This window comes from Hemibagrus wyckioides, linkage group LG10 (genome assembly GCF_019097595.1).
Source record: "Hemibagrus wyckioides isolate EC202008001 linkage group LG10, SWU_Hwy_1.0, whole genome shotgun sequence".
Taxonomy (NCBI): domain Eukaryota; kingdom Metazoa; phylum Chordata; class Actinopteri; order Siluriformes; family Bagridae; genus Hemibagrus; species Hemibagrus wyckioides.
This window is the reverse complement of record NC_080719.1, coordinates 5,556,277-5,584,075: the sequence shown is the minus strand read 5'-3', so window position 1 is coordinate 5,584,075 and position 27,799 is coordinate 5,556,277. Positions and strand designations below refer to the sequence as shown.

Below are 27,799 nucleotides of genomic sequence, written 5' to 3'. Positions count from 1 at the left end.
ATCATGCATTTCCCTCCCCTGGTACAATACAGAAGGTTTAAACGTTTGGTTCATGCACACAGAAGTTGCAAGATATATATAAATATAAGATATAAAAATATAAGAGTCACTGTGGACTTGAATGTGTCCAAACCCGACACATTCCACACACTATCACATACTATGGGCAGCAGAGCCGTCCTCCCGTTAGTCCTGCGCCCGGCTTCGTGTCCGTCCCCTTGTGCTAGCCTCACAGCGTGCGAGATAAGACGTTCCAAGAAAAGAGAACAGGATTACTTTGTAACGCTGCTGCGAGCTGAACGGCACGATTCATAAGAACCCGATGTAGCAAACAAAAGCATCCACGCCTCGCTCCCAAGAACTGTGTGAATGGTTATATACTTATAGCCCTTTTCTTAATACGATTTTGAAAAGCCACACTAACAAACAAAGAGGCATGTGACCGAGCCATTCACCACATCATGTGAGAGTCACGAAGCTCTGCGTAAACTACTTCTATGGTTTTTAAACAGTTCAGTGATGCTCACTAGCTTCTTCTGTGTTCTCTATACACAGTGATGTGTGGATGCTGTGCGGTTTTTTTTAATTATTTAAAAGAGAGGAAAGATCTGTCTGGAGCCACACCAAGATCACGAGGAATTCAGCCTGGATGAGGAGGACACTGTGAACTCCTCTGACCAGATAAAAGCTCATCTAATGAGTCTGCAGAGCAAATGCTGGAAGGAGCAGCGATAAGCAACTTAAAACAAAATAAGAATAAACTATTAAGTATACTGCCAAAGCCTGTACAAGTATGATAAGCATGCCATCAATGCTGAGGATTTTTTATAATGATAACGAAAATAACTCAGCACTACAGATTATTTTCCTGTCCACTCCCTAGGTCAGATGACACTCAGCCATCAATCGATTCCAAGCTCTATCCATGTACAGCAAATCGTTCGATCCATGCTGCTCTGCCCAGCGCTGGCAGGAATTCACAATGATTCAGCAAGAGCATTAAAACCGGCGACAAGTGATGTTGAGACTACACAACAAGCCAAAGATGACCACAATGACCAACGGATGGATCAGGATGGAACCTCCCAGATGCTGTGCCTATGACTGAAGCTGGCCGATACAACGATATAAAATTTTTCACACCGTCTGTTCATTTATAACATTCAGATTCGAGTAGGCGTTTGAGTATTAGAATAGAAGCACTTCGTAGGTCTTCCTTTCCATGTTAAATAAGCAATACAACACTTGCTGGCATGCCATTATATTAAAACAAATCAACAACAAGCTAGTGTAAGGTGATCTGTTGAGGAGCGGTGTGACTGTTTCCACCCTGGAGTGGAGTACTCAAACAAAACAAAGCAAAACAAACAACAACAACAGTTCAAAGCTACTAATGTTGCTGAGAAACCAGGAAAGTCCAAACTTCTGACACTGAAGACTCCTTCCATTACTGATAAATCTCTTTAGCATCCCTGTGTACACTGTTACTAGATTAACAAATGTGTAATGTGTTCAAATAAGCGGATTAAAGTAAACCTGTGGCTTCCTTGCAGCTGGAACTGTCAGAGCGGTTACTGACCAATCAGAATGAAGAATTCAGAAGCACTGTGGTTTTTAAAAAGTACATTTTTGCACTCATAACCATACCACAATATTTGCAAATACAGAACTGTTGTTTCGGCAAATCTAAATATTGTGGTACATGAGGGGAAAAAAAAAACCTCCATGTGTGGATTAAATCGTCTTGAAACCCTCATTAGAAGGCGTCACAAATATTTTACACCATACAGCAACATTCAACTATCTATACTAGCAGTCCAGCATTGTTCTTGTGCACGTCGTTCCTTATCTGCTATTCAAGTGATCTGAGAAAGAAAGGAATGATCAGAGGGGGAAAAAGCAGCCGAGATCAACACACAAGCTCCGTCAATTAAAGGTTCACTCAGGCATAATAAATACAAACCAACATTCCTTTCAGGAAACATTTTCACTACTTACTCACTTTCTTTATCAGTTACAACACGGTTATGAGTAAGTGGTATGAGAAAGGAAACCCTCCACCACACAAATGTGCTCCAAATACTGAATCACACACACACACACACACACACACACACACACTCCAGGTAATGGAGTAACACTCAGGGCCGATTATTCATCGCTGTGACTCACTATAGTTAATAATAGTCAGAATTAAATCACAGCTACTGAAGAGGCACGGGTCCAGGAAAGACTTTGGAAATTAGAGCAAAAACAGTAGCATTTAAGGGCTGTGCCACACACACACACACACACACACATACACACACACGGCTGGACATTTACTGTAGCTTGCCATCATGTTTCTTTAATGGCAGGGTTGTCCAGATATGACAAAGCTCTTGAATTAAAGGCTTCACCGTTCAACCAACTCGAGAGAGGAAAGAAAGAAGAGACAGAGGAAAAAAAACACAGAATACTACTGCTCCACCTATAAACATTCAAACAAAGCCGTGTTAGTCACCTCAAAGCTGAGTAGTTACATTCTCCATCACTGCTGAACAGGTCCTTTAAGATGTTTATGATTACAGAAGAACTGGTGAACTGTATACACAATGCAAGCCCAGCGAAGTACTTCAGCAGAAGGAACTTGGGGGGGGGGGGGATAACAAAAGGAGAGCAGATAAAGGTATGAAACAAAACATTTTGAGGGCCTTGCTCAAGGGCCCAACAGTGGCAGCTTGGCAGTGCTGGGGCTTGAACCCCGATCTTCCATGACCCAGAGCCTTAGCCACTTGAGCCTTGCATTATTTTGCACATTGCACTGCTTATACATTAAATGTATACTGACTGGCACTCTTCTGTCTCTTCAGTGTATTTCGTGTATCTGTCCTGTACTGTTTTGTTTTGTATTGTCTGTTTGCACTGTCTTTTATCTTGCACAGGTTGCACTTTATGTAGCTAGGACAACTCACTTCCTGTCTGTGTTGTTTTGTAGCTCTGTGTTGTTTTATGCAGCACCAGGGTCCTGGAGAAAAGTTCTCTCATTTCACTGTGTACTGTGTCAGCTATATATGCTTAAAATGACAATAAAAGCTTCTTGACTTGACATTTGGGGGGAAGTGGAAGACCGACTGCACCTCCTCACACATCTCACGAACGCTCTTGTAGCTAAATGGACACAAATTCTCATGGCCACGCTCCAAGAAGAGTGAAGCTTATAGTAAGAGCAAAAGGAAAACTAACTATGGGCAGAAGAGAGTGATGATCAGGCGTCCACAAACATCTGACTAGATAGTGTCTGGAAATCTCATTCCATCTGCAATGTCCTTTAGAAGAGTAAAATAAATAAAAATTAAATAAATAAATCTGTCCTAGCCTAACAGATTAAAAGTGCACACCTGAGAATATCTTGCTTTTGACCTGTTTTTGTTAGATTGTCCTGCACCATGAGCTAATCAATGTGTGCTGTAGACTTTGGCAGGGCGGAGTGACTAATGCGTCACCTGCGGTGCGAGTGAACGACTGAGAGCTACCTGTGAAACTGCAGCCTCTGTGTTACACCCCTCCACATGCCACATTAATTGGTACAGCGCATATACGCAATCTCACTGTGCAAACAATTAAAGCCGGTTCTCTGCACTTGAAAAGCACTCGACAACGCCAGGGAGTTGGTGATTAACCTCGGAGATTAAATATTAGCTTTCTGACAAAGCGGGTTAATCACTAGAGGAGTTCCAACACTCAGCCTTCACGCTGTATGGCTCCAGCCTTAAACCGCCGCTGTGTCATATTTATTAACGATGTGCTTTTCTCAAAGCCGGGTTACTGGTGCCGGGTAAGGGCAGGGTGGGGGGAGGGGGATCAACTTGTCTTTTACATGAAAAAGTTCAAAACGTGAAACATTCCTGATAAAAATTCAATTCCATTTAAATTCCATTCATTTGAATGTTAGACTTCAGCTAGTCAACATATTACAGCAAGTAGCAGCAGTCACACATTATTATTTTTCCAGGTGAAATCTGCAGATAAAAATCACAGACTTGTGTCCGGTTGAGAAGAAGTCGAAAACTTTGACATGGCCGATCCGGAGAGAAATAAAGGCACAAAGTGGCTCCTGAAATGCCGCATCGAGACAGGGATACACAGGACACAAAAGAGAGGTACATCACGAACATCCTGCTCTTACCTCCAGCACTGGCCCAGCTCCGAGAATGATCTGCTCCACCCCGCTAGCGAACCCCTTCTGACTGAGCGCCGTCAGATGATGGATGAGGAAGTTGGTGCTCTGCGTCTTTCCTGAGCCGCTCTCTCCAGAGATGACGATGCACTGGTTGCGCTTTCGTTGCAGCATAGCATGGTAGGCCACGTCGGCCACGGCATAGATGTGTGGCTCCAGCTTCCCGAGCTGGTGGTTGTCGTACATCTTGACGTATTTGGGGTTGTAGACGGGCAGGAACTTGAAGGGGTTGATGGCGACGAGGATGCTACCCACGTACGTATAGATCTTCTCCTGCCTGAAGCGGGTGCGCAGGTTCTCCAGCAGAGTCTTCTCGCTCAGGTCAGGCAGCTTGCAGAGATCGTCGTGGTCCTGGACTTGTGGCGGAGGCAGCAGTCCACGCTCTACCATGCGCCGCCGCTCCTCTGTCAACTGCAGCCACATGGCCACGTTGCCGTAATGGATGGACCCATCCACATTCTTCTCTCGCAGCAGGAAGCGGTAGTCCTCGCTTCCCGAGCGGTTCTCCAGTGCAGCGCGGGGCCACAGCATCATGCGCTGAGCCGGGCAGTCGCTCGGGTTCAGGATCCATTCCTCCCCGCCGAACTCCTTCACCTCGGCCAGCACATAGCATTTGGTGCGGTCCAGCCGCAGCCGAGCAATCACTTGCTCGATGACCTCGGCAGCCGTCGTTCTCTTGCGGGCCAGGACGGGGCAGTAGATGGTGCCCACGGCAATTGCTCCGGGGTAGACACGCAGCGAGAGCTCGGCATCCTCGAAGCAGCGGCGCCGGCCGGCAACATCGCGAATGCTCATGTTGGAGCCGTGCGGCCCATCAGCTCTCAGCGCGTGCGTGCTTCAGAAAAGGCCCAGAGAATGCTTCAAGACATCACAACTGTAAAAGACAAATGAACAAAGAATTAGGATTATGAATTTATAATCTAACCAAGGCATGAGTTTGTTGTTGTGAAACAGCATTGAAACAGAAGACAAATTTGAACCACCAAACAGAAACACCAGTACAGAAACTAGTGGCAGATATTAATAATAGAGTCACACAGGCTTACACCACACTAGGATTGTCCATTATAACATTTGCCTTTCTACACAATATTACATAACCATGATAATCCTGTCACGTTTTACCAGACTCGCCAACCAGCTGGTAACTGAAGTCATGTTAACATTTTATTAAACTGAGAGTAATGTAGTCCACATTGTATTCTGTCCAGCTGGACACACAATTAACTTCTAATCACTTCTCGTCTCGCCAGCAGACGCTACAACAGATCCACGATGCACATGCTGTGCTTAGCACATGATGGCCTCAAGATTCATGGAATCTTTTTGTCTTTCAATGACGTGAAACAATCAGACCGTTTCTGAACAATCGACTGATCTGTCTCCATGACCGAATGATTTTATAGGAATAAAGATTTTCACCTTCCTGTCTGTGCCACTTCATGTTAATCGTTCAACTGTTTCCTACTTCAGGTTTGATTCATAACAGAATCGATAAGATAAGAATTATAAACCCGGCAGGCTTTGTAAGAGATTATAATAAACTTGCAATTCTATTAAACACACACACACAAAATGGGTAGATTCTGGCTTTAAGCACACACTGGCTTACTATCTGCTCTGAACATAACAGCAAATCAGCTGTCTGCCAAGATAAGCAGCTGCTGCCTTCAACACACACACACACACACACACACACACACACACACACACACACACACACACGCACACACACACAATAAACCAATTCATAGCCGTGCCTCATAATAAAGGCTGAACCGGGTCTACGGGTTAGTCTTCGCTTACAGAGTGAAACATTGTAGACAATGACAACACACACAAACTCCTAAATCCCTCAATAACTCAAAATCCACAAAGAAATGGATTAATTTGGTTCGCTGAAACAAACACATGGCGAGAATCACAGAAACTGATATTCTGTCTTGTCGTTTTGAAATATGTGCCTGCAAACATGGAGATAAGCTCCTTTTCAAACAACGGCTCAATGGGGAAAAATAAATTGGCTCCCTAACACAAATGGCGATCTAATAGAGTGCCTCATTCATGCCTCCGGAGTGCAGAGCTCCGTTTATTTACTCTCGTGAGGTCATCATGCCTGTGTGTGTGTGTGTGTGTTGTCTGTCTCTCATCACAGGAACGATGGTGCTGCAGCTTAGACTGGAGTTGAGCCAAAGGGTTTGGATGAACAAAGCACATACAAGTGTGTGTGTGTGTGTGTGTGTGTGTGGGTGTACACAGCGAATCATACACTCGCATAAACACCAACTTCAAAGCTAATCCAGAGACGCAGGGTGGCCTCATCACTGATATTTTATGTTCTGCTTGAAGAAATAAAGCAATGAACGGTTCCAGAGGGGCAGTGCAGGGAGAACCGGAGGCAGGTAGTTCCCTCGAGGGTGCTTATGAGGCTAAAAAAGCTGTGCTCCTTATGGTTTCTATAGCAACAGCTCATTCACAGGGACTTGTACGGCTGACGATCTAAATAATGTAAAACTAACAAAACCGATTTTAACCAAAACTACGACCTCATATGCTGAATCTTTCTGCTGAGAGTCTTTATGTAACTTTTATAGAACGAGTCTCCAGTGGCAGTGCTTTATAAGAGTCAGAAGGTTTTCCTCCAAAGGAAAGTCTTCAAAATAGACGACTTTTGAAGATTCCCATTTTTCCCCACTACAAGCTCTTATTACTTTTAAGAGAGAGAGAGAGAGAGAGGCTTGTAAAGGAGCACCTGCTTTTAATATAAATGATAACAGGAACTCACTCGTCTTGTGGATGTTCAACAGAATTGGTCAACCTATAATTATTATAAAAGTGTCACAGTTTGCAAATCACTGTGGTATAAAAGGAATAAAATACTTAAGGATGCGTTATTATACATTATACACGTTTTATTCCTTACATATTATACTTCATCTATAGATGAAATCTGTGAAGTCATTAGTGCAGACTAATCTCTCACAGCATTGAAAGTGATCTAAAATCAATAACAGGAAATGATACCCGAAGAGCACTAAGCGATCAGAGGCCATTTAAGGTCTGATACCATGCTGCATCCCAGAACTCTTCCCTCCTGCAAGGATGTGTCTTACCGCCATAAAACACGCTAACAAATGCAAAAATATATCTACTTCATCACCATGTTTTTATTAAATCAGTGAGTGCACCGTGACGAGACTCTAACCAGACTGTGCACTGAGTACTCAGAGGATCTAGACACCTCCAAGTCCAGCAGATGGTCTGCATTCTGCTTAAAAGCTCAAGATTTCAAGTTGTGTGTGTGCAATGGGTGGAATGGTTCGAAGACTATGCAATATAATGATTGCAGAACCCAAATGAATGACTGCATGATGAAACCTCAACCATTTCCGACAGCTTTGTCGAGTCAAGTGATGGATGATGTGAACACAGGATTAAAAATAAGCATTTTGTTGTACAATCTTTATATTACTGTTATCTTTATCTGTGTAACATGCAATGAATCTTTCAACACTACACCACAGAACAACTGAAGAATGAGGAAGACTTTTTCACCCAAACACAAGCTGGGCCGCAGAGCAAACAGTTCAGGAATTCTCATGACTGAAATATTTACCACAGATGATCCAGATCACTGAAGTGGACAGGGCTTCAGCAAAACACCTTCAGACAGGTACAAAAGCAAAAAACAAACCTTCAGATGCAGGCCAGGGGCCAGGCACAAAACACCTTCAGGTGCCAGGCACAAAGACCAGACACTAAATATCTTCAAGGGCCAGGCACAAAGACCAGGCACTAAACATCTTCAGGGGCCAGGCACAAAGACCAGGCACTAAACATCTTCAGGGACCAGGCACAAAGACCAGGCACTAAACATCTTCAGGGACCAGGCACAAAGACCAGGCACTGAACATCTTCAGGGACCAGGTACAAAACACTTTCAGGGCCAGGCATTAAACATCTTCAGGGGCCAGGCACAAAGACCAGGCACTGAGCATCTTCAGGGACCAGGTACAAAACACTTTCGGGGCCAGGCATTAAACATCTTCAGGGACCAGGCACAAAGACCAGGCACTAAACATCTTCAGGGACCAGGCACAAAGACCAGGCACTGAACATCTTCAGGGACCAGGTACAAAACACTTTCAGGGCCAGGCATTAAACATCTTCAGGGGCCAGGCACAAAGACCAGGCACTAAACATCTTCAGGGACCAGGCACTAAACACCTTCGGGGCCAGGCACAAAGACCAGGCACTGAACATCTTCAGGGACCAGGTACAAAACACTTTCAGGGCCAGGCATTAAACATCTTCAGGGGCCAGGCACAAAGACCAGGCACTAAACATCTTCAGGGACCAGGCACTAAACACCTTCGGGGCCAGGCACAAAGACCAGACACTAAACATCTTCAGGGGCCAGGCACAAAGACCAGACACTAAACATCTTCAGGGGCCAGGCACAAAGACCAGGCACTAAACATCTTCAGGGGCCAGGCACAACACACCTTCAGGGGCCAGGCACAAAGACCAGGCACTGAACATCTTCAGGGACCAGGCACTAAACATCTTCAGGGGCCAGGCACTAAACATCTTCAGGGGCCAGGCACTAAACATCTTCAGGGGCCAGGCACAACACACCTTCAGGGGCCAGGCACAACACACCTTCAGGGGCCAGGCACAACACACCTTCAGGGGCCAGGCACAAAGACCAGGCACTGAACATCTTCAGGGACCAGGCACAAAACACTTTCGGGGCCAGGCACTAAACATCTTCAGGGACCAGGCACAAAGACCAGGCACTGAGCATCTTCAGGGACCAGGTACAAAACACTTTCAGGGCCAGGCATTAAACATCTTCAGGGGCCAGGCACAAAGACCAGGCACTAAACATCTTCAGGGACCAGGCACAAAGACCAGGCACTGAACATCTTCAGGGACCAGGTACAAAACACTTTCAGGGCCAGGCATTAAACATCTTCAGGGGCCAGGCACAAAGACCAGGCACTAAACATCTTCAGGGACCAGGCACTAAACACCTTCGGGGCCAGGCACAAAGACCAGACACTAAACATCTTCAGGGGCCAGGCACAAAGACCAGACACTAAACATCTTCAGGGGCCAGGCACAAAGACCAGGCACTAAACATCTTCAGGGGCCAGGCACAACACACCTTCAGGGGCCAGGCACAAAGACCAGGCACTGAACATCTTCAGGGGCCAGGCACAACACACCTTCAGGGGCCAGGCACAACACACCTTCAGGGGCCAGGCACAAAGACCAGGCACTGAACATCTTCAGGGACCAGGCACAAAACACTTTCGGGGCCAGGCATTAAACATCTTCAGGGGCCAGGCACAAAGACCAGGCACTAAACATCTTCAGGGACCAGGCACAAAGACCAGGCACTGAACATCTTCAGGGACCAGGCACAAAACACCTTCGGGGCCAGGCACAAAGACCAGGCACTGAACATCTTCAGGGACCAGGTACAAAACACTTTCAGGGCCAGGCATTAAACATCTTCAGGGGCCAGGCACAAAGACCAGGCACTAAACATCTTCAGGGGCCAGGCACAAAACACCTTCAGGGGCCAGGCACAACACACCTTCAGGGGCCAGGCACAAAGACCAGGCACTAATCCCCTTCAGGGGCCAGGCACTAATCCCCTTCAGGGGCCAGGCACTAATCACCTTCAGGGTTTTTTTGCACATTGCAATTTTATTCAAATTAAAAATTATTACCACTTGAACAATAGTTTGGAATGAGAAATGTCTCCTGAATTAAAAGCCTGAAACAAGTATAAAAAACATGAAATCACTAAACACAGCAGTTCTGTATTAACCCACAGAGTTGGGAAAATTTTAAAATGCCTTCTAGACATGCACATTTATCTGCAGCGCCATATTCCAGAGTTGCTGTTATCTGGCAGTAGGACAAAAACCCCATTAGCAGTGAACCCCTTTAGGAGAGAGGAGTGGGTAGGTGATGTCATGTTGTCAGTGGTGTCTCCTGAGATGCTGATAAAACACTGACCAACTACACTGGGCTGAGAGTCAAACTCCCAACAACCTCCCTCTGGACTGCTGATACTGACTCATTTACTCCACAATGAGAGACAGAGGGGCTTTCACACACTATAGCCATGTCTCATCAGCAGCAGCAGGGGTGTAAAACTCAAATAGGAGTCAATCTCAAATAGGGTCATTGTTGAGATATCTGACTGCCATGCACCCCCAGTGTATTCTTTGTTAAGCTCGGTTTAATCATACACACGTCACTCTGTTGGAAAACTAGAGTTCATTCTTTATCCTATAACTGAATGCTGCTCAGAACTGTCATGTATATAGAGTTAACATATAAAAATAGTGCTGGTGATGTGAACGTGGTGTAAAATGGCCGACATGCACTGATGTCTTGCGTCTGAAGATTGACAAGTTGGAACGCCATTTTTCATACAACTTGGTTCACCGCACAACAGCTTGACATGTCACTTTGAAGCACACCAATGGGCTGCCAGAAATGGCCTAGCAATAGCCCAAATTAGCTGAGGGGTCCTGGCTACTCCTGTCTGAACACTAGATGAGCTGAGAAAAAGTCACTATTACTAAAGCACCAATAGTGATACAATTTCTTGAGAAAAATGTGCCAGCATTGCTATGAATAAAATCCTAGCAGGCAAAGAGATTTTTAATACAAAAACCCAAGTATATATGCTAGAGGTCTAGACAGTTTGGTTCCTATTGGATGACACAGTTGAGGCCTGAGATTATTATATTTTTTTTATTTCTTGCCACCTTTCCCCTTTAATAAATTTGTTTGAATGAAAAGTGCATCAGTGTTGCAAGGAGGGGTGGGGGGGTGGGGGGGTAGCAAAAGCTTTGGCTAAATGGCACGTTGAGGATCAACAGCACATTAGGCAGGTGGTCCTAGACTCATTGGTGTATGTTGAAATTCTAGTACATTCTTAAATAATATTATTTCACACAGCGCTCTTTTGAAGTCTCTAATTCGAAGATTTTCAGCTCAATCAAACATTACACAACCAGCTCTAATGGTCAGAACAGCCAGTATGGTGAAAATCTAAAGCTTTTGAGAGATGCAGGAGCTCAGCCTGGAGATAAAGCAGGCCCATGGGAGCAGATAATTACACAGATAATGAGCGCTCTGGCAGCTGGGCCTCTGATTGATTTCAGAGTTGGAGGGGTACATGAGTGTTGGAGCCTGAGCTGGTATGTTCTCCCAACATGCCCCCGCCGTGAAGGGTCGTCTAATTACAGCGCAGACCAGACCTTCCCGTCACTCATTCACTGTGACACGGAGACAATGATTTCATGAAGGAGGAGTGAAACCGGCCAGGAAAAGCATCACAATGTGTATTTTGGTCTGTAGTACTGGTTATTTATGGTCCCAACACATGTTGACCACTGCCTGGAGCTTTGGTTGAGTGTACCATGCTGTTGGCTCTGCTTGGCCCTGACTTATATTTCAATATAAACAAACCTCTGACACTTTCATGACCTCGGAAAGAGCTTTGGGTACATCTAAAGGGTCTTGGAGCATTGTTGAGTAGAGAAGTGGATGAATGAGTGGTGGAAACCAGCAGGTGCTCCTCTTTAAAAGCATTCATTATATCCAGTGTGCTAGTTTAACTACATTACCCAGGGTAATTGTTCCTTAACCAAATGGAAAAAAAAATGACGACTGGCCCGCTAACAGAGATATAAACTGCATTTCTATTTTTGTTTGAAACAATGAAACACAGAAATGAAAGTAGCAGAGATAAATAACATACTGTTGCCATTTTTGCTGCGTTGAACTGTACCACATAATATCGTACCACTGAACTGGAAAACTGCAAAGAAAACGAGTAGTCTTACTTACTTAAAAGAGAAGTTCACTTCCAGAAAAAAAAATCTACAAATCATTTCCTCACCCCCTTGTCATCCAAGATGTTCATGTCTTCAGTCGTAAAGAAATTATGTTTTTTTGAGGAAAACATTTCAGGACTTTTCTCCATATAATGGACTTCAAATGGTGCCCGCAAGTTTGATGCAGTTTAAATGCAGCCTCAAAGAGCTCTAAACCATCCCGGCCGAGGAAGAAGGCTCTTATCTTGCCAAACGATCGGTCATTTTCTAAGAAAAATAAAAAATTGTATACTTTTTAAGCACAAAATCTCGTCTAGCACTAGCTCTGGGATGCGTGACGCTACATACTACGTATTCACATCGGAAGGTCACGCGTGACGTAGGTGGCGCTACAGACCCAGTGTTTACTAGTGTGGAGAAGGAGGACCGCTCCGAAGTTGTTGTGTGTGAAATGACACGAAGTTATATGTACCTTTTGGTTAGTAAAGAGCATTTAACTTATTTGGCCTTCCTTGGTCTTTGCACCTTCATCTATAGCTCCACCTACATCACATCTCGACGTGATTATCCAGAGCTACTGCTAGTCGAGCTTTTGTGGTTAAAAAGTATACAATTTTTTATTTTTCTACGAAAATGACCGATGGGTTCGCTAGACAAGAGCCTTCTTCCTGGGCTGGGATGGTTTAGAGCTCTCTGAAGCTGCATTTAAACTGCATTTTGGAAGGTCAAACTCGCGGGCACCACTGAAGTCCATTATATGAAGAAAAATTTAATTTCTTTACGACTGAAGAAAGAAAGACATGAAAATCTTCTTTAACTCCATCATGGAAACTCAGGACTAGCTCCTTAACCCTGACGTCACCAATGATGTTGCATCAAATCTGTAACACTGACTTTACAGTTTGCTGTTTGGAGGAGGGAAATATCAAATCCCTCATCACACTTGGGAGGCCGAATTGCTGCTAACAAATGATGAAAATAAAATCTTCCATGTTTTTTTTTTATCCCACTTTATATCTCGAATGAAAAGAGGCAAAAAAATAACATGATTCCAAGCTCCACCTTTTCAATTCTGAGGTAAGCGTAGCATTCTCTCTTTCGATTCAGCACAGTAACAGTGTGCCTTATGACGTGTTATCAGTATTTAGAGACTGAAGATCCTCCTACTGGTCTGAAAGTCTAGAAACGTGCACAGCTTTTGAGATACGATGCAGAAGCATTCCTGAAGCATGCTGTCAGCCAATCACCACTGGCTGAGCATGTTAAATTGAGTGATGTGATTGGCTGTCTGATCATGAAAAGTCGGTTAAACATAAGAAATGAAAATCAAAGAATGTAGGATCTACTCATCGAGACGATTCGAGAATTTCTTATCTACTGTAGAAAGGGAAATTATTTGCATTAGACAGACTTGCGAGTCCACATATGTACACTACGGAAAATATCACTTAAAACGCTGATTCTGGTTGGTGATGAAAGTACAAGATCTGACATTTCGGGGGTTTTATCAATGATACAGATTCTTATGATTTTTCTCTACAGCAAAGACTTTCTGGTATGGGCAAAACCATTTCCTTCCACAAATACACAAAAATTATGCTCAAGGGCAACTACTTCTGATGTGCCATGAGACGTTCATCAGAAGGCCTCGGTTCTTTTGCATCAGCTTCAAACAGAAGATTAATACAAATGACTTCATCTGCTCAACAGACTGCAGCTCAGGCCAGATGATGCAATTCCTCTGAAAATGCATGCGCTCTCTGTCCACTGTGCAAGTCACCACACGGCCTGTTTATGCTTTATGACAGTGAAGAGGATGGAAGCTGTATCTGTTAACTTGGATATCTGTACATGGTTGGATGGACACAAAGAAAAGCCTAGATGTGTGACATTTTAAGAGTATGAAAGTAGGACAATGTGTGAATGAAAACAAAACCAACAAGAGCATTTCTCTTCTTTCAAACACCAATCCAATCCCAAGGGAGTTAACAGCCTTGAGAGATAACGAGCTGTGTAGCTCATCTGTTGGATCAGATCACACGGGCCAGCCTTCGTTCCCCACGTGCATCAATGAGCCTTGGCCACCCATGATCCTGTCGCCTGTTGACCACTGTTCCTTCCTTGGACCACTTTTGATAGATACTGACCACTGCAGACCGGGAACACCCCACAAGAGCTGCAGTTTTGGAGATGCTCTGATCCAGTGGTCTAGCCATCACAATTTGGCCCTTCATCAAACTCGCTCAAATCCTTACACTTGTCCATTTTTCCTGCTTCTAACACGTCAACTTTGAGGACAAAATGTGCACTTGCTGCCTAATATATCCCACCCACTAACAGGTGCCATGATGAGGAGATCATCAGTGTTATTCACTTCACCTGTCAGTGCTCATAATGTTATGGCTAATCGGTGTATAAACATCTTGATCTCGCACCAAAAAAAAACAAAAATCTTTGACTTCTATGCACCTGCAGCAGATACACCACTAGGATTATAGCCACAATTCCTTTTTTAATAAGTGTATCAGTTATTTTTGTTGTATCATGTCTGTTAAAAACCAGAAAGGGGCGTCGACATTGCCACACACGTCTTAAGAATGTTGTCTAGTCGGTCATGCAGAAAGCTTGGAGGATTATTAATGGCAACTTAATGAATGTACATCGAATTGTTTCACGTCGTAAATCATCCTCAAGTCATCAGGGCTCATTCATTAAAAAGTGCATGAGGTCGCTAAGCTCGGTGCTAACTTTCATACGGTTGTGAAAGGCTTGTTTTCATTGTAAAGTGTGAGCTGAGTAAGACATTCAGAAAAACCAGAAAGGCTCAGTGGTGTCAGCTGTGATGAGGGCAGATCAGTAGTGTACAGTCACAACTATGACGATGCAGGATGTCAGTAATTTTGTATGAAGTGGAAACACTGGTTCTGTGATTTGTCCTGGAAAGACGCATGAAACAAGCAGCATAAATCTGACACCACAATCACAGGTAACAAAGTGTATTGTTCTCGCTATATCAGTTCTACGATCATTAATGGAGTCAAACATAGTTAAAACAAAACTATAAATAACATATAGTCTTACTTACTTAGCTGTTACTTAGCTTAGCTTACTGTTACTACATTGGCGTGATGCATCTGTAGCAAAGTGAAGTTCCTGGTGATTATTTTCCAGTACTACAACAGCACATCTCAAAGCATTTTATTTATCTTTTACCAAAACAATGTGTTGATTATTTACATTTTTATCTACTCAAGAATGCCTTTTTTATCCGAATGCCTCTTTTCTTCATTCTTGAAATAAATTTTTTCAACAACAATGCTCCTTTACACGTTACAGGAAACAAACTGAGGTGAAAACCCCTCCATCCTTGAGAATCCTAAACACGGAAAATTTACTGCCTGAATCTGGAAACTCCTTCCATAATCTTCAGTATATCAACAATCACATGTCTTTGTACACACACACACACACACACACACACAGATCAGGCATAACATTATGAGCAGTGAGAGGTCATGGCAGCTGTTAGTGGGTGGGATATATTAGACACCAAGTGAACATTTTGTCCTCAAAGTTGATGTGTGAGAAGCAGGAAAAATGGGCAAGCGTAAGGATTTGAGCGAGTTTAACAAGGGCCAAATTGCACCAAAACTGCAGCTCTTGTGGGGTGTTCCCAGTCTGCAGTGGTCAGTATCTATCAAAAGTGGTCCAAGGAAGGAACAGTGGTGAACCCGGCGACAGGGTCATGGACGGTCAAGGCTCATTGATGCATGTGGGGAGCGAAGGCTGGCCCGTGTGATCTGATCCAACAGACAAGCTACTGTTGCTCAAATTGCTGAAGAAGTTAATGCTGGTTCTGATAGAAAGGTGTCAGAATACACAGTGCAGGACGGGTCAGGGCTGTTTTGACAGCAAAAGGTGGACCAACACAATATTAGGCAGGTGGTCATAATGTTATGCCAGATCAGTGTAAACAGAATTAAAAAACTATAAAGAAATACTTTCCTAAAATGTAAAAACCCTACCGTTTTAAAGCTGTTTATTTCCTGAAAGCAAACTCATAAACCAGTTGTATGACCGCTAAATACTCTGGAATAAAGTAAATCAGAGAAACAGCTAACAGCCCCACTCTTCTAACATGCTAGTCTACATTACACTATTTCAGAAATGACTCGGATCGCACCAGTGTTGAGCTCTGATTACGCCGAGATGTTCAAAATGCTTGGAAAACAGAACATCTGCCCAGCAGGCCAATAAAACAAACGAATCCGATGAGCTGACCAAACATGATGTGTGCTGGTGATTACAGATGGGGTAGGATTTCGGAAAGCCTTGAGGGCGAGGGGTTGTTAATTAATCTCAAATCTAAAATCTCATTTCCTTGAGACGCGCATTCTCTGTGCCTTACACATTCTTCTTCATTCTCTGCAAACTTAATCCTTGACCTAAAAAAGCAAAAGCCCCGACGTAAAGCAAACTATGAAAATAATGTAGCTCACAGATCACAGAGATGATCTCTACATGATGGTGTTCCACCTGAAAACGAAACCTCACCTCACACTTCAGCTTCCTCATACACCGTAATTATTGCTCATTAGCTACGGTATGTCAAATTCATCATTAATCTAAGACTTTAATTCTAAATGGCTACCATTCAATAGAATTAAAGTCTATTAAGCAACTTGAACGTTAATTATGCAGAAAACACACCAACATGCTCACACCAGGTGCAATCCTCCGGGCAACACCCAAGTCTAAAATCAGTCTGAACCTGGTTTCTTTCTGACCTGACCAGATCACAATTCTATCACAAGTATCACAATTTTATCAATTGAAAGAGCTCAGAAAGTGACTTTAACTGCAGCCTATTTCAGCATATTCTCCCTGAGGTCCATTATGAGGGCGAGGCAGAGCAACTCATCAACAACTCATCAACTAATACTGTATTAATTCATAGGTATTAATGAATACCATTTCATAAAGACTGAGTACACGATTTTTGGAAATTATTAATACCAAAACTAATGCTGAAATGAGCAACAGACTATTATTAATTATTAATATTATCAGTAGTATTAATTTATTAATTATTATTAAAAACACAGGCATCATGGAACATTTTATTTCCCTCTGTTTATGCTTCTCTGCTTAAAACAGTGGACATGAAAACCACACACACTCATCCACTTGCCTTGTGCTTTAGAACAATTTCAACTACCTTAGATCAAGAAAGTAAAGTTTCACATTCCACTGTTTTGAAATTCATTGTCCATAACCTGATCATCAAGAACGTCATGATGAGTAAGAGCTGTTTATTTCATAGCATTGTGTGTAGATTTCTGATCCATCTCTTCCTTGTGCTCAGAACTATATTTAAGAGTTTTTTTGTGTTAAGATGTATGAAGATGCTGTAATTCCTCCTTCTCTACTTTATTTTGCTTTGGCTATTATTATTAACCATCAAATACGTCCAGGTCACAGTCATTTTATTAGTGTGACAATGTACACCGGTCTTATGTCATACAGCCTCACATGGTACTGGTACTGAGACACGTAGGTGGGGTTTGGTATTTCAAGGGGGAGACTAAAGAATCTCGAGGGAGAGAAGGATCACTTCCTGAAATCAAAAGAAAGGAAAGAAGGCAAATGAGAGAAAAAAAAGAGAAAAATAGGTGGGGGGGGGGTGGAATACAGATTCAGGATCTGAATTCAGGATAGACAGCAGCCTGCAAAGACACACGAACGGACACACTCACAGACACACACACAGACAAGCAGAGACAAACACAAACACACACACACACAGAGACAGACGGACACACAGACAGACACACAAACACTCAGAGACACAGACAGAATTCAGTATCTGTCTAAGGTCATGTCAGTAGCCTACACACAGACACAGAGAGAGAGAGAGAGAGAGAGAGAGAGAGAGAGAGAGAGAGAGATGACATCACTAGATCTCCTCCTCTCACTACCACTCTGGGTTGAATATTGAATAGGAGTGAGTGTGAGTGTGTGTGGTTGTCTGTCCATATGTGTGGCCCTGTGATGGACTGCTGACCTGTCCAGGGTGTACCCCTGCCTTTCGCCCAATGTGTGCTGGGATAGACTCCAGCAGATCCCTGTGACCATAATTAGGAATAAAGTGGGTATAGACAATGGATGTAGATCAAAAACTTTAACTAGAGATCCACAGTGCAGAAAATCACCACACTGCTGGTCCTGATAATTCTTCAATCTGATCTAGGAGGTCTGATAGCAGGATAAATTCACTCGATAAGATAATATCTTGCTTTACTGATGTCTGAAAATAATGAAATATGAAAACAATATATGAAATATAAAATATATATAAAAACAATAAAAAACTACAACACTATTTTTAAAGCACTGCAAGCTTTGTCTTCTAAGAAGCTCATCTCTTTCAATCACCATGAGAAGATTACAGCGCTACAAACCAACCCACTGCATTTTCATCACATTTAATAATGGGCGAGTATTAGCATTTCAAAACGATCAATCGCGATACCTCTGAGCGCTGTGTGATGTGATGAGATGGAGCATAGCATGATCTCAGGGAGCGTGCTGCTTTTAGAAGCTTGGCCACATTAAAGAACACAATCTTGATTTACAAACAGACAACCAGGCTATAAATATACCCAGAGTTCAAACATGGACTTTAAACACAGATGTAATTGTGAGACCGGAGATAAAACACAAAAGTTTAACAAGCATACCCTTGTAATGAATACACTATATTGCCAAAAGTTTTGGGACACCCCTCCAGATCATTGAAATCAGGTGTTGGGCTCGGCCCCTTAATTCCAGTGAAAGGAACTCTTAACGCTTCAGCTTCATACCAAGACATTTTGGATAATTTCATGCTCCTAACTTTGTGGGAACAGTTTGGGGATGACCCCTTCCTGTTCCAACATGACTGCACATCAGTGCACAAAGCAAGGTCCATAAAGACATGGATGAGCGAGTTCGGTGTGGAGGAACCTGACTGGCCTGCACCTCAACCTGAAAGAACACCTCTGGGATGAATTAGAGAGGAGACGGCGAGCCAGACCAAAACTGGGACTTCTGCCTTTACATACACATGAATGTAATATGGATTTGGCTCGCCCTTTGCAGCTATAACAGCTTCAACTCTACTGGAAAGGCTTTCCACAAGGTTTAGGAGTGTGTTTATAGGAATTTTTGACCATTCCTCTAGAAGCGCATTTGTGAGGTGAGGTACTGATGTTGGACGAGGAGACCTGGCTCATCCCTTTATCCTAAGGGGCCGAGCCCAACACCTGAATTCAATGGTTTGGAGGTGTGCCCCAAAACTTTGGCAATATAGTGTATGTAGAATAATAACTTCTTGTATGCGTAAGAAAACAGCCAAAGAATATCTCAACACCTTTTACTAAAGATTTACAATAAAATAATTTGCATGAAAAGCAAAAAGGAAACTCCATCCTGTCCTCCAGCTAGTTATCTACACTAGCTCACATTAGTTATGTAGTTAATATGGCTGTAGAGCTCATCACTCATACATTATTAAATCAGTCACACACAGCCCCGCCCCCACATCATCGTTCAGTCTCACATTAAATACAGAGATACTTTCAAACTGCACAACATCAGATTTGTGCAGAAAAGGTCTCTAACAGTTAAACGAGATTTGGACAAAGTTTTCTCATTTAGTCCGAGTCATTTCCACCCATGTACACAAAGCTCCGCCCCCAATTTCCCATATGGTGATTCGACTGGATTAGCATTAGCAATGACCGCCATGACATCACTGTGCATCACTTCTTAGATCAAGTTACAATGCTTTAAACATGCAACCTCTCCTCATAAGGATCTGAAGAGTTGGGAACATGTCTATGACATGAGGCTGCAAACATTCCTGACTGGAAAACAACCCAAAATAAATTTCACATCATTTTTATCATTATTTGATATAAAAAGTCATAAAAGATACTGACTATTGCACCTTTAAAAAAAAGAAGATATCAGGTCTAAATTCATAGTGGTACAAAACCCTTCTTTTAAAAAAAAAAAAAAAAAAAAGTGTGACCCAACAAAATTCCAAACCGACAGCAAACCAAAAGGCTGGAAAAAAACATTCCGACCAAGAGAACGCCATCTCAGCAGCGACCGCAGACTGGCCGGAAGCCTCCCTGGACTTCTCCACTCATCATTAGACTAAAAGCACCCCTGGGTACATACACAAAAACAGCCAACACAAGGGATTGTTCATTATTGATCGTGTTATGAAACAAAAAGGATGAATAAAAATAGTCCATTTCCACGGCAGCGCCTGACCTGCTTCAAGCTTCTTTATCGCTACAGAGACGGGATTTAATTTAATTATAGAAATGAAAGCCATCTGTTTTGTAGGGATTCTGGAAGGTTGTGTTAAAAATAAATAAATAAATAAATAATACAAAGACTTGGCGATTGATTGGATTGGCTCTGAGCGCGCTCCAGCATCGCTCATAAAAGCTGCACAAAGCATTTTTATTTTATTACATGACACCAGACTCCATACCGAGCACCAGAATCAGACTCCAGAAGGGAATAGATGAGTCATTCTGCAACAAGCTCTAAAACAGCTTTCACTATTCCTCACTGTAATACACCCCACATCACAGCGGCACACTCACAACAGGATCGGTTTGTTCAGGCGGATTTTAGCTACACCAACACACACTTTGCAACAAGTTGTCTGTATTTGTCACATATACATTACTGCACAGTGAAATTCTTAATTCCCATATCCCATCCTTGGAGGTTGGTGTCAGAGCGCAGGGTCAGACATGATGCAGCGCCCCTGAAGCAGTGAGGGTTGTGGGGCTTTGCTTAAGGGCCCAATGGTGGCAGCTTTGTGGATCTTCCGGTCAATGACCCAGAGTCTTAACCACTTGAGCTACCACCACCCCTTAGTAAAAGCACCTAAAAGCAAATATTTATCCATGAGCGCCTTATGCTCCTGTCCCGTGGTTTATCAGACAATAACAGGACACAAGATCATCACATATGCTTCAGAAAATGTAAAAGTATAGCATACCTAGCATATATGCCTCTTTTGCAGTGTATCTGACTCAACACTGTCTTTTTCCACTCATTGCTTGTTTGAGAGGAACTGTACGAGGTCACGTATGACAGGTATTTTATCAGCTCTTCTCATCAGTGCTCTCTGTCCTAAGAATATGATTCCATCTTTATTCATAGTCAGGGCTTCTCAGTCATCCATAAGAGTAAGTAAAAACCTGTTATTTAACTCCCCATATATATCTCTCTCACTAAGCGACTGTACTGATAGATTTGATGAGTGATCTATATTCAGACACTGGATAACTCCCTGTTTTAAAAGCTAGTACATCAACATACTGAATTAAATCACAGCTAGTGTGTCTCCAGAGGTGGACGAATCATTAGATCTTGCACCTATTTGTGCAGGTTACCAGTTCATGTGCTTGTCATTTCACCTGGCCGTAAGTGAATGGGTCACCTGTTGGTATGCAGCTGTACCAGTGGGTTTTTTACTCGTCAGTCAATGCTCCATGTGGGACTTCTTTGTTTGATGCATTCCAGCTGACATACATTATATGGCCAAAAGTTTGTGTACCCTGACATGACACCCATATGTAGTTCTTCCCTAAACTGTTGCCACAAAGTTGGAAGCACACGACTATATCGAATGTCTTTGTGCGTTGCAGCTCTACAGTTTCCCTTCTCTGGAACCAAGAGGCTCAAACCTGTTCTGTCCTGCCTGAAGTCACGGTGTGTTAAGGTTGGAGAAGACAAACTCAAATGTCCTGCACAGAGCCCTGACTCTCAGACTCGACCCCACTGAACACTTTTGGGATGAACTGGAACACTGAGCGCACTCCAGACCTCCTCTCGCAGCATCAGGGCCTGATCCCATTAATCCTTCTATTAACTGCAGTGTGTCCTGACATCTTTAACCTTCAGCCCTACATCATCATGTGCTCTAAATCAGAGGTTCACACACACATATTGTTGCACTCTGAATGGCAAAAGATATTCCCGGATTCTCCTGAGTACAGCTTTATTTTATGAAGATTGTTTTAATGTGTACAATCACATTTTGGCCGTTTATTATAAAGCCATGGAGCTTACTATTCCTGAACTTTTCCACAGACACATCAGATACAGATCAAGCGGAAATTATTTATAACTTGTTTGAGGTATTGAGGTTTGGATTCATTTAATCCCAGTCAATTGCTGGGATCAGTCAAACTATAAAAACTTAATAATATAATAATTTCCACTGCTGATCACCACTTTGAGAACCACTGCTGTCATTTTTAATTTTTTTTCCTTCATGTTTACTCCACAGCGTTTTAAGTGATTTTAAAATCATTCTTTCTTAAAATGTGGAGCTTTAAACAAATTTACTGTGAAATCTGACATGTCGAGTCAGCATACCATAAATGTTTTTGTTATCGCAGCACCACTAGAATATGACAGCAGTGTTTTTCTGAACCTGTGGGACGTCCCAGAGGCGGGCAGCGTGTCAGAGCGATGCCGAAGGGCAGATACGCTGCACCGTGCCGCACTGCAGTCCTGTGCTGGGGGCTAGGCCGACTTCCCCGCGCGTGCTCAAGCCTGGCGGCGATCCAGCCTCGGCTCAGCTTCAATCTTGCGCTGCTTAATTAAAGAGGGCTGAAGGGCCACAAGCAGGCCTCACACACACACACACAGCATGTAGATAATCACAGTTCAGCATCCTGAACAAAGCCTAAATGCAGCACACAGTCTCACCACATTCCCTGCTATAAGGGGAAGGTGTCCGTGTCATGCTAAACGCTGACAGGTGGGAGCGACAAATGTGTACACAAACACACGCCTCGTTCAAGAAAGAGTATGTCAGCATCTGTGAAAGAGAAGCCTGGAAGAAAAAATAGCTGCATAGATGGTTTCATCTAGAAAACTAAAGCGGTATAGGATATTATTAAGCTTAAGGTTTTATCCAGCTTGTACCTGATGCACAGCATTCTACAGTATAAAAAAATATTCTGAGTCTGGAAAGCACTAAACAATACAAGCCTCCGAAGACATATTGGAGAGAATGAGCGGAAATGGAGAGCACACGATGCATTACCCTCCTGTATACAGCATTCTGGTGGAAGGGGGATAAAAAGCCTTCATGAAAAACATCACAGAGACAGATCTACCGCTTTTATGGCCTCGTAAACATTGTGTCTGAGAGACAGAGAGAGAGAGAGAGAGAGAGACACATCCGGGACTTTTCACTGAGACAAGTCACGACAGACTGCTGAGAGAGAATGTGAGAACAGACTGATGCACTGACAACTCAGCGTTATATTACACTAAATAGAGTCCAAAAAAACACAGACGAGCGCTGGCCCTGAGCTCAGACACTGTTATTAATAGCACAGAGTCCTGCCCAGAGAGAGTGGTGGAGACAGGGCAGGATCAGCCATCGCCCCTCAAGCCTGTTTTTGGCGGGAGATTTTTTTCCTCCGCCCGTCGTCTGGACAATGACCCTGACGTGGGCCAAACAGGAAACACTGTTCCACAACACACATACATTATAGAACTCTTGAATAGCGGCACTTATTTAGAGTAGCAGGATTGTTTCACAACAGACAAACTGTATACTTGAGCAGGAAATGATTTGAATAAACAGCTGAAGACTAAAACAATTTAAAAAATGAAAGAAAATGGTTATGAGAAATAAAGCTAGAATATACAGGTAACATGATGGACAGGCAACCATGGACGCCTCCTTCTTCTCATGGACTTTGTGGTCCACTACATTTGTTAAAAAAAAAATACTTAAAGAGCCTGGGACTGCACAGAGCTTTTTCTTTGTGCATACGTTTTACTGGCCTGAAAGAATGACTATGCCAAATATTACAAAAACGTAAAAACCACTGACCACATCTTTAAGTCTTACAAAAATACAAACACATGGTTCTTGATGTCCCAAAAGTGTTCATACCAACTAAGAACCATAACCAAGCACAGAACTGAATAAAATCACATGATCCTATGAGGCTGGAGCTAGGGCTGATAAACACGCCATATTCTTGTGAAATCCGTGCTGGATTGTAGGATAAACATCCAACCTGGCCATAACAGTCCAGAGGCATAAAGTGGACGGATGATGGACACAAACAGCCAAACAAAAGCAACACCATAGTCCACATGCCGGATCTCTGAGAACACAGAGAGCAATAAACTGAACATGGCCAAGTGTGCGCACATGCTGACAATCTGTTAAGCGATATGTTGTGAGATTTGGTTTTAAGCAGCGATTCGGCTGGTGTTTGCGCTCCCAAAATAAAAGCTGTCCCATTCATGAAGCAGCATATGGACAGCTGTCTTCTAAAGTCTCTTATTTTACCCACAACTGAAGGCAGCGTTGCATGCATCCTTCTCAGAGAAGGCAAACCTGTAATTTTCTTTACTAGATCAAATCCCATTAAAAGGCTGAACAAATCCTTAGTGCTCACTGTGGAGTTTTAGTTTAGTAGTATTTTTTAAATATAACAATACTACTAATAATAATACGAAGAAGAGGATTTTTTTTTTACATAAATAATAACATTTTCTAGAAATTTGTTTCTCGGGTGAAAACAGCAGACAGGGAAAAAACCCTCTGCTGTTTAGCCTTGCTTAGCCAACAAGGTCAGGCCTCAATGGTGTCTACATTATGGGCTTAAATCCAACAAAAATACATAACAGTCATATCGTACATAAGACAAGCCAAACTAAGAGCTTGGATATGAAAGGAGTTAAAAGCTCCTTGGGGTTCGTATTTAGGTTCTAAGTCCATAAACGCTACCACCTGCTGAATGAAACAACGCTCCAATAGATGAGGAAAACAATGCCAGATGCAATGCCTGTGAGGTCATTATTATTGCAACAATATTTATGAAAACCAAAACTGCTGACCACATGCATAGTTCAAAAATACATCACAGCACTAAGCAGCAAGTTCTCTGAACCCTCCCCGAGAGCGTAGTGAAACCGGGCGATGTCTGACTTCGGTAAATAAAATGACTGGATTGCCTCGGCTCGACTCTGGTAACGGAGTAAAAAAAAAAAATCTGGTAAAAAAAAAACATCTATAAGCAGTAACGCCCAAAGTGTTTGAGTGTTCAAGGGTGTTTTAAACCCAGGTAACTCAAACACCACAGCTCGGCCTATCACAAGCTGACCTGGAAAGCTCTTGAAACTTCCTTGTTATCTCCAGTCTGTGGACCTCACAGAGTCTGTACAAAGATCTGGAACAAGATATGACCGTAATGTTTTAAATCTATATAAAAACAGGCACGGTTTCCTTACAGTGAAACAATAATGCTGTACTTCCAGCCTCGTGTCTGAACCTCCAGAGGACAGAGAGTCGAGGGGAGGACGGGTTAGCTTATTTCCGGCACCTGTGCTCGTTCTCACTGACAGAAGAAGGTCACTGGAGTCCAGATTTCCTGTATCTATAGCCTGTATTTTTAGTCCGACGCCCTAAATTAACAGCACAACTTAAAACCACACACACGTACATATTCACAGTATGTATTCACGTCTTAGACAATGACGAACCTGATCATCGCGGAGGATAATTACAGCAACTAAGCATTTCTTAAGCTCCACTAGTTAGGCTTACAAGTGAAAATTAATGATGTCAAAAGAATACAAGATCTCTCAGGGTTCATACTTTCACACTAGGCCCAGTTCATCGGTCAAAAAAAAAACAAAAAAAACTGTGTCCTAGCTTGTCTGTCTCGCACGGTTATAGTGGCATTTATCACAATATGCACACGAGTATGAAGAAAATTGACCACTGAAAGGTTGATAAATGAAGACGGTTATACATCAACAAACATGTCTCCTAGACTAGCAGCTGAAAAGCAGGACGACTGGTGAATATCTGACCCAAGCAACACATCCCTGGGGAATAAAACAGACGTCGGGGCAGACGGTCGTCTGAGGTGAAGACAGATGAAAAAAGGACGCTAATGGCTTTACCAGGCCCTGTTGTCTAATTGACGATACGATCCGAGAGCACCATGAAGAACCGGACAAAAGACAAACAGAGCTGCCTTTACAGACATTGTGTGTTAAATTAAAGCATGAAGGTGCTACACGTGTTAACAAGCGAGGCATAACAATGCATGTCAAAAAAAACGGGCCTTGGAGTGAATCACAAAACATTTTTCAAACAGCCTCCTTTTGTAAAGAAAGCTCGTTTGCATATAATGACTTGTCTTTAAGGAGCGATACGTGAAAGTCTCACCTCTGTGCACACGTAGGTTACCGGCCATCAGAAATATCTTCACCTGGAATGACCTGACACAATGAACTGGAGCGTCATGCTGGGCAACAATTACAAGAAACAATGACGAATGTTTCCGCTGTCTCATGATCTACAATATACGGGGTTTTTTTCACAATCACCTACTATAACATAGGAGGAGATCCAAATGACCAATTGAACAAAGTTTTATTCTTCTAACATTGAACTGTTCAGTCTGTAAAAACATGCATTTCTGAGATCTCAGTAAAAATAGCAGCATCTTTCTAAGAAAACCTTTTTAAGCAGTAGCACATTAACATTGTTTTATTTGCAGGAAAAAAAGGAAAAATCTTAATGGACATCATACTGAACACGAAATATGACTCGAGTATCAAGCGCTGTTTGCTGTAAAAAGGCTCAGTAGTGTTCATCTCGCCTCTGCGCTTTTTAACTACATAATCTACAAGGTCATAGTCTGTTTTTAGATACAAGTCACTCATCCCTCACTCTTTAGATGATGATTAAACTATAAAACCTGTCTAGTTAATTCCATGTGCAGGGAACTGGCTGATCAAGAGGCAAAAACAACAACCGACTTGCGGCTCTTCGTCTGATTCTAACCAAGCACCTTTTAGCTTTTAGGTAAACATAAATATTTAGTCTACGGTCACTTGCACTCGTACAAAACAAGGGGAGAAATAACAAAACTAGGGCCAAAACCACATATTACTGCACTAAACTGCATTGTTACTGGCTACTGCATGTTAAACATTATATAAGAAAAACACTAGGTTTCCAAATGGCCTTGATTTTATTTTAGTATTTAAAAGGTCTTTAGAGCATACAGCCATCATAAATGTTACATTTTGGATGTGGATAATAATAAAAAAAAATAAAAACACAAGTTTCAGCTATTAAAAAAAATAAACCTTTTGCTTCACTGGAATGCAAAATAAATAAATAAACACAAAATCACTCCTCCACTCCCAAAGGGTTCCTGTACAGATTTCTATTGAGGCAGCAAGTTTATTTCTGGTCCATGTTAATATTTAATGGTTATTTTATCCTCAAAGCCATTTTGTTCCTACAGTCAGACGGTGCGAATCCTCTACCGCTTACTTTAACACACAGGGTGCATTAGAACACCATTCCTCTAGAAGTGCATTTGTGAGGTCAGGCACTGATGTTGGACAAGAAGACCTGGCTCACAGTCTCCGCTCTAATTCATCCCAAAGGTGTTCTATCAGGTTGAGGTGCAGGCCAGTCAAGTTCCTCCACACCAAACTCCCTCATCCATGTCTTTATGGACCTTGCTTTGTGCTCTGGTGTGCACTGGTCATGTTGGAACAGGAAGCGGTCATCCCCAAACTGTTCCCACAAAGTTGGGAGCATGAAATTGTCCAAAATGTCTTGGTAAGCTGAAGC

General features: G+C 42.7%; 1 protein-coding gene across 8 annotated transcripts in view; it reads right to left on the bottom strand.

Annotated features, from left to right (window-relative positions):
- The window catches only part of myo9aa (myosin IXAa), a 109,581-nt gene that overhangs the window by 78,781 nt on the left and 3,001 nt on the right, over window positions 1–27,799 (bottom strand). For all 8 annotated transcript variants that reach the window (XM_058400290.1, XM_058400297.1, XM_058400292.1 and 5 more), the window contains exon 2: window positions 4,169–5,093. In XM_058400290.1, coding sequence (XP_058256273.1) covers window positions 4,169–5,014 — 846 coding nt within the window. In that variant the 5' untranslated portion in view covers window positions 5,015–5,093. The remainder of the gene's footprint in view (window positions 1–4,168; window positions 5,094–27,799) is intronic.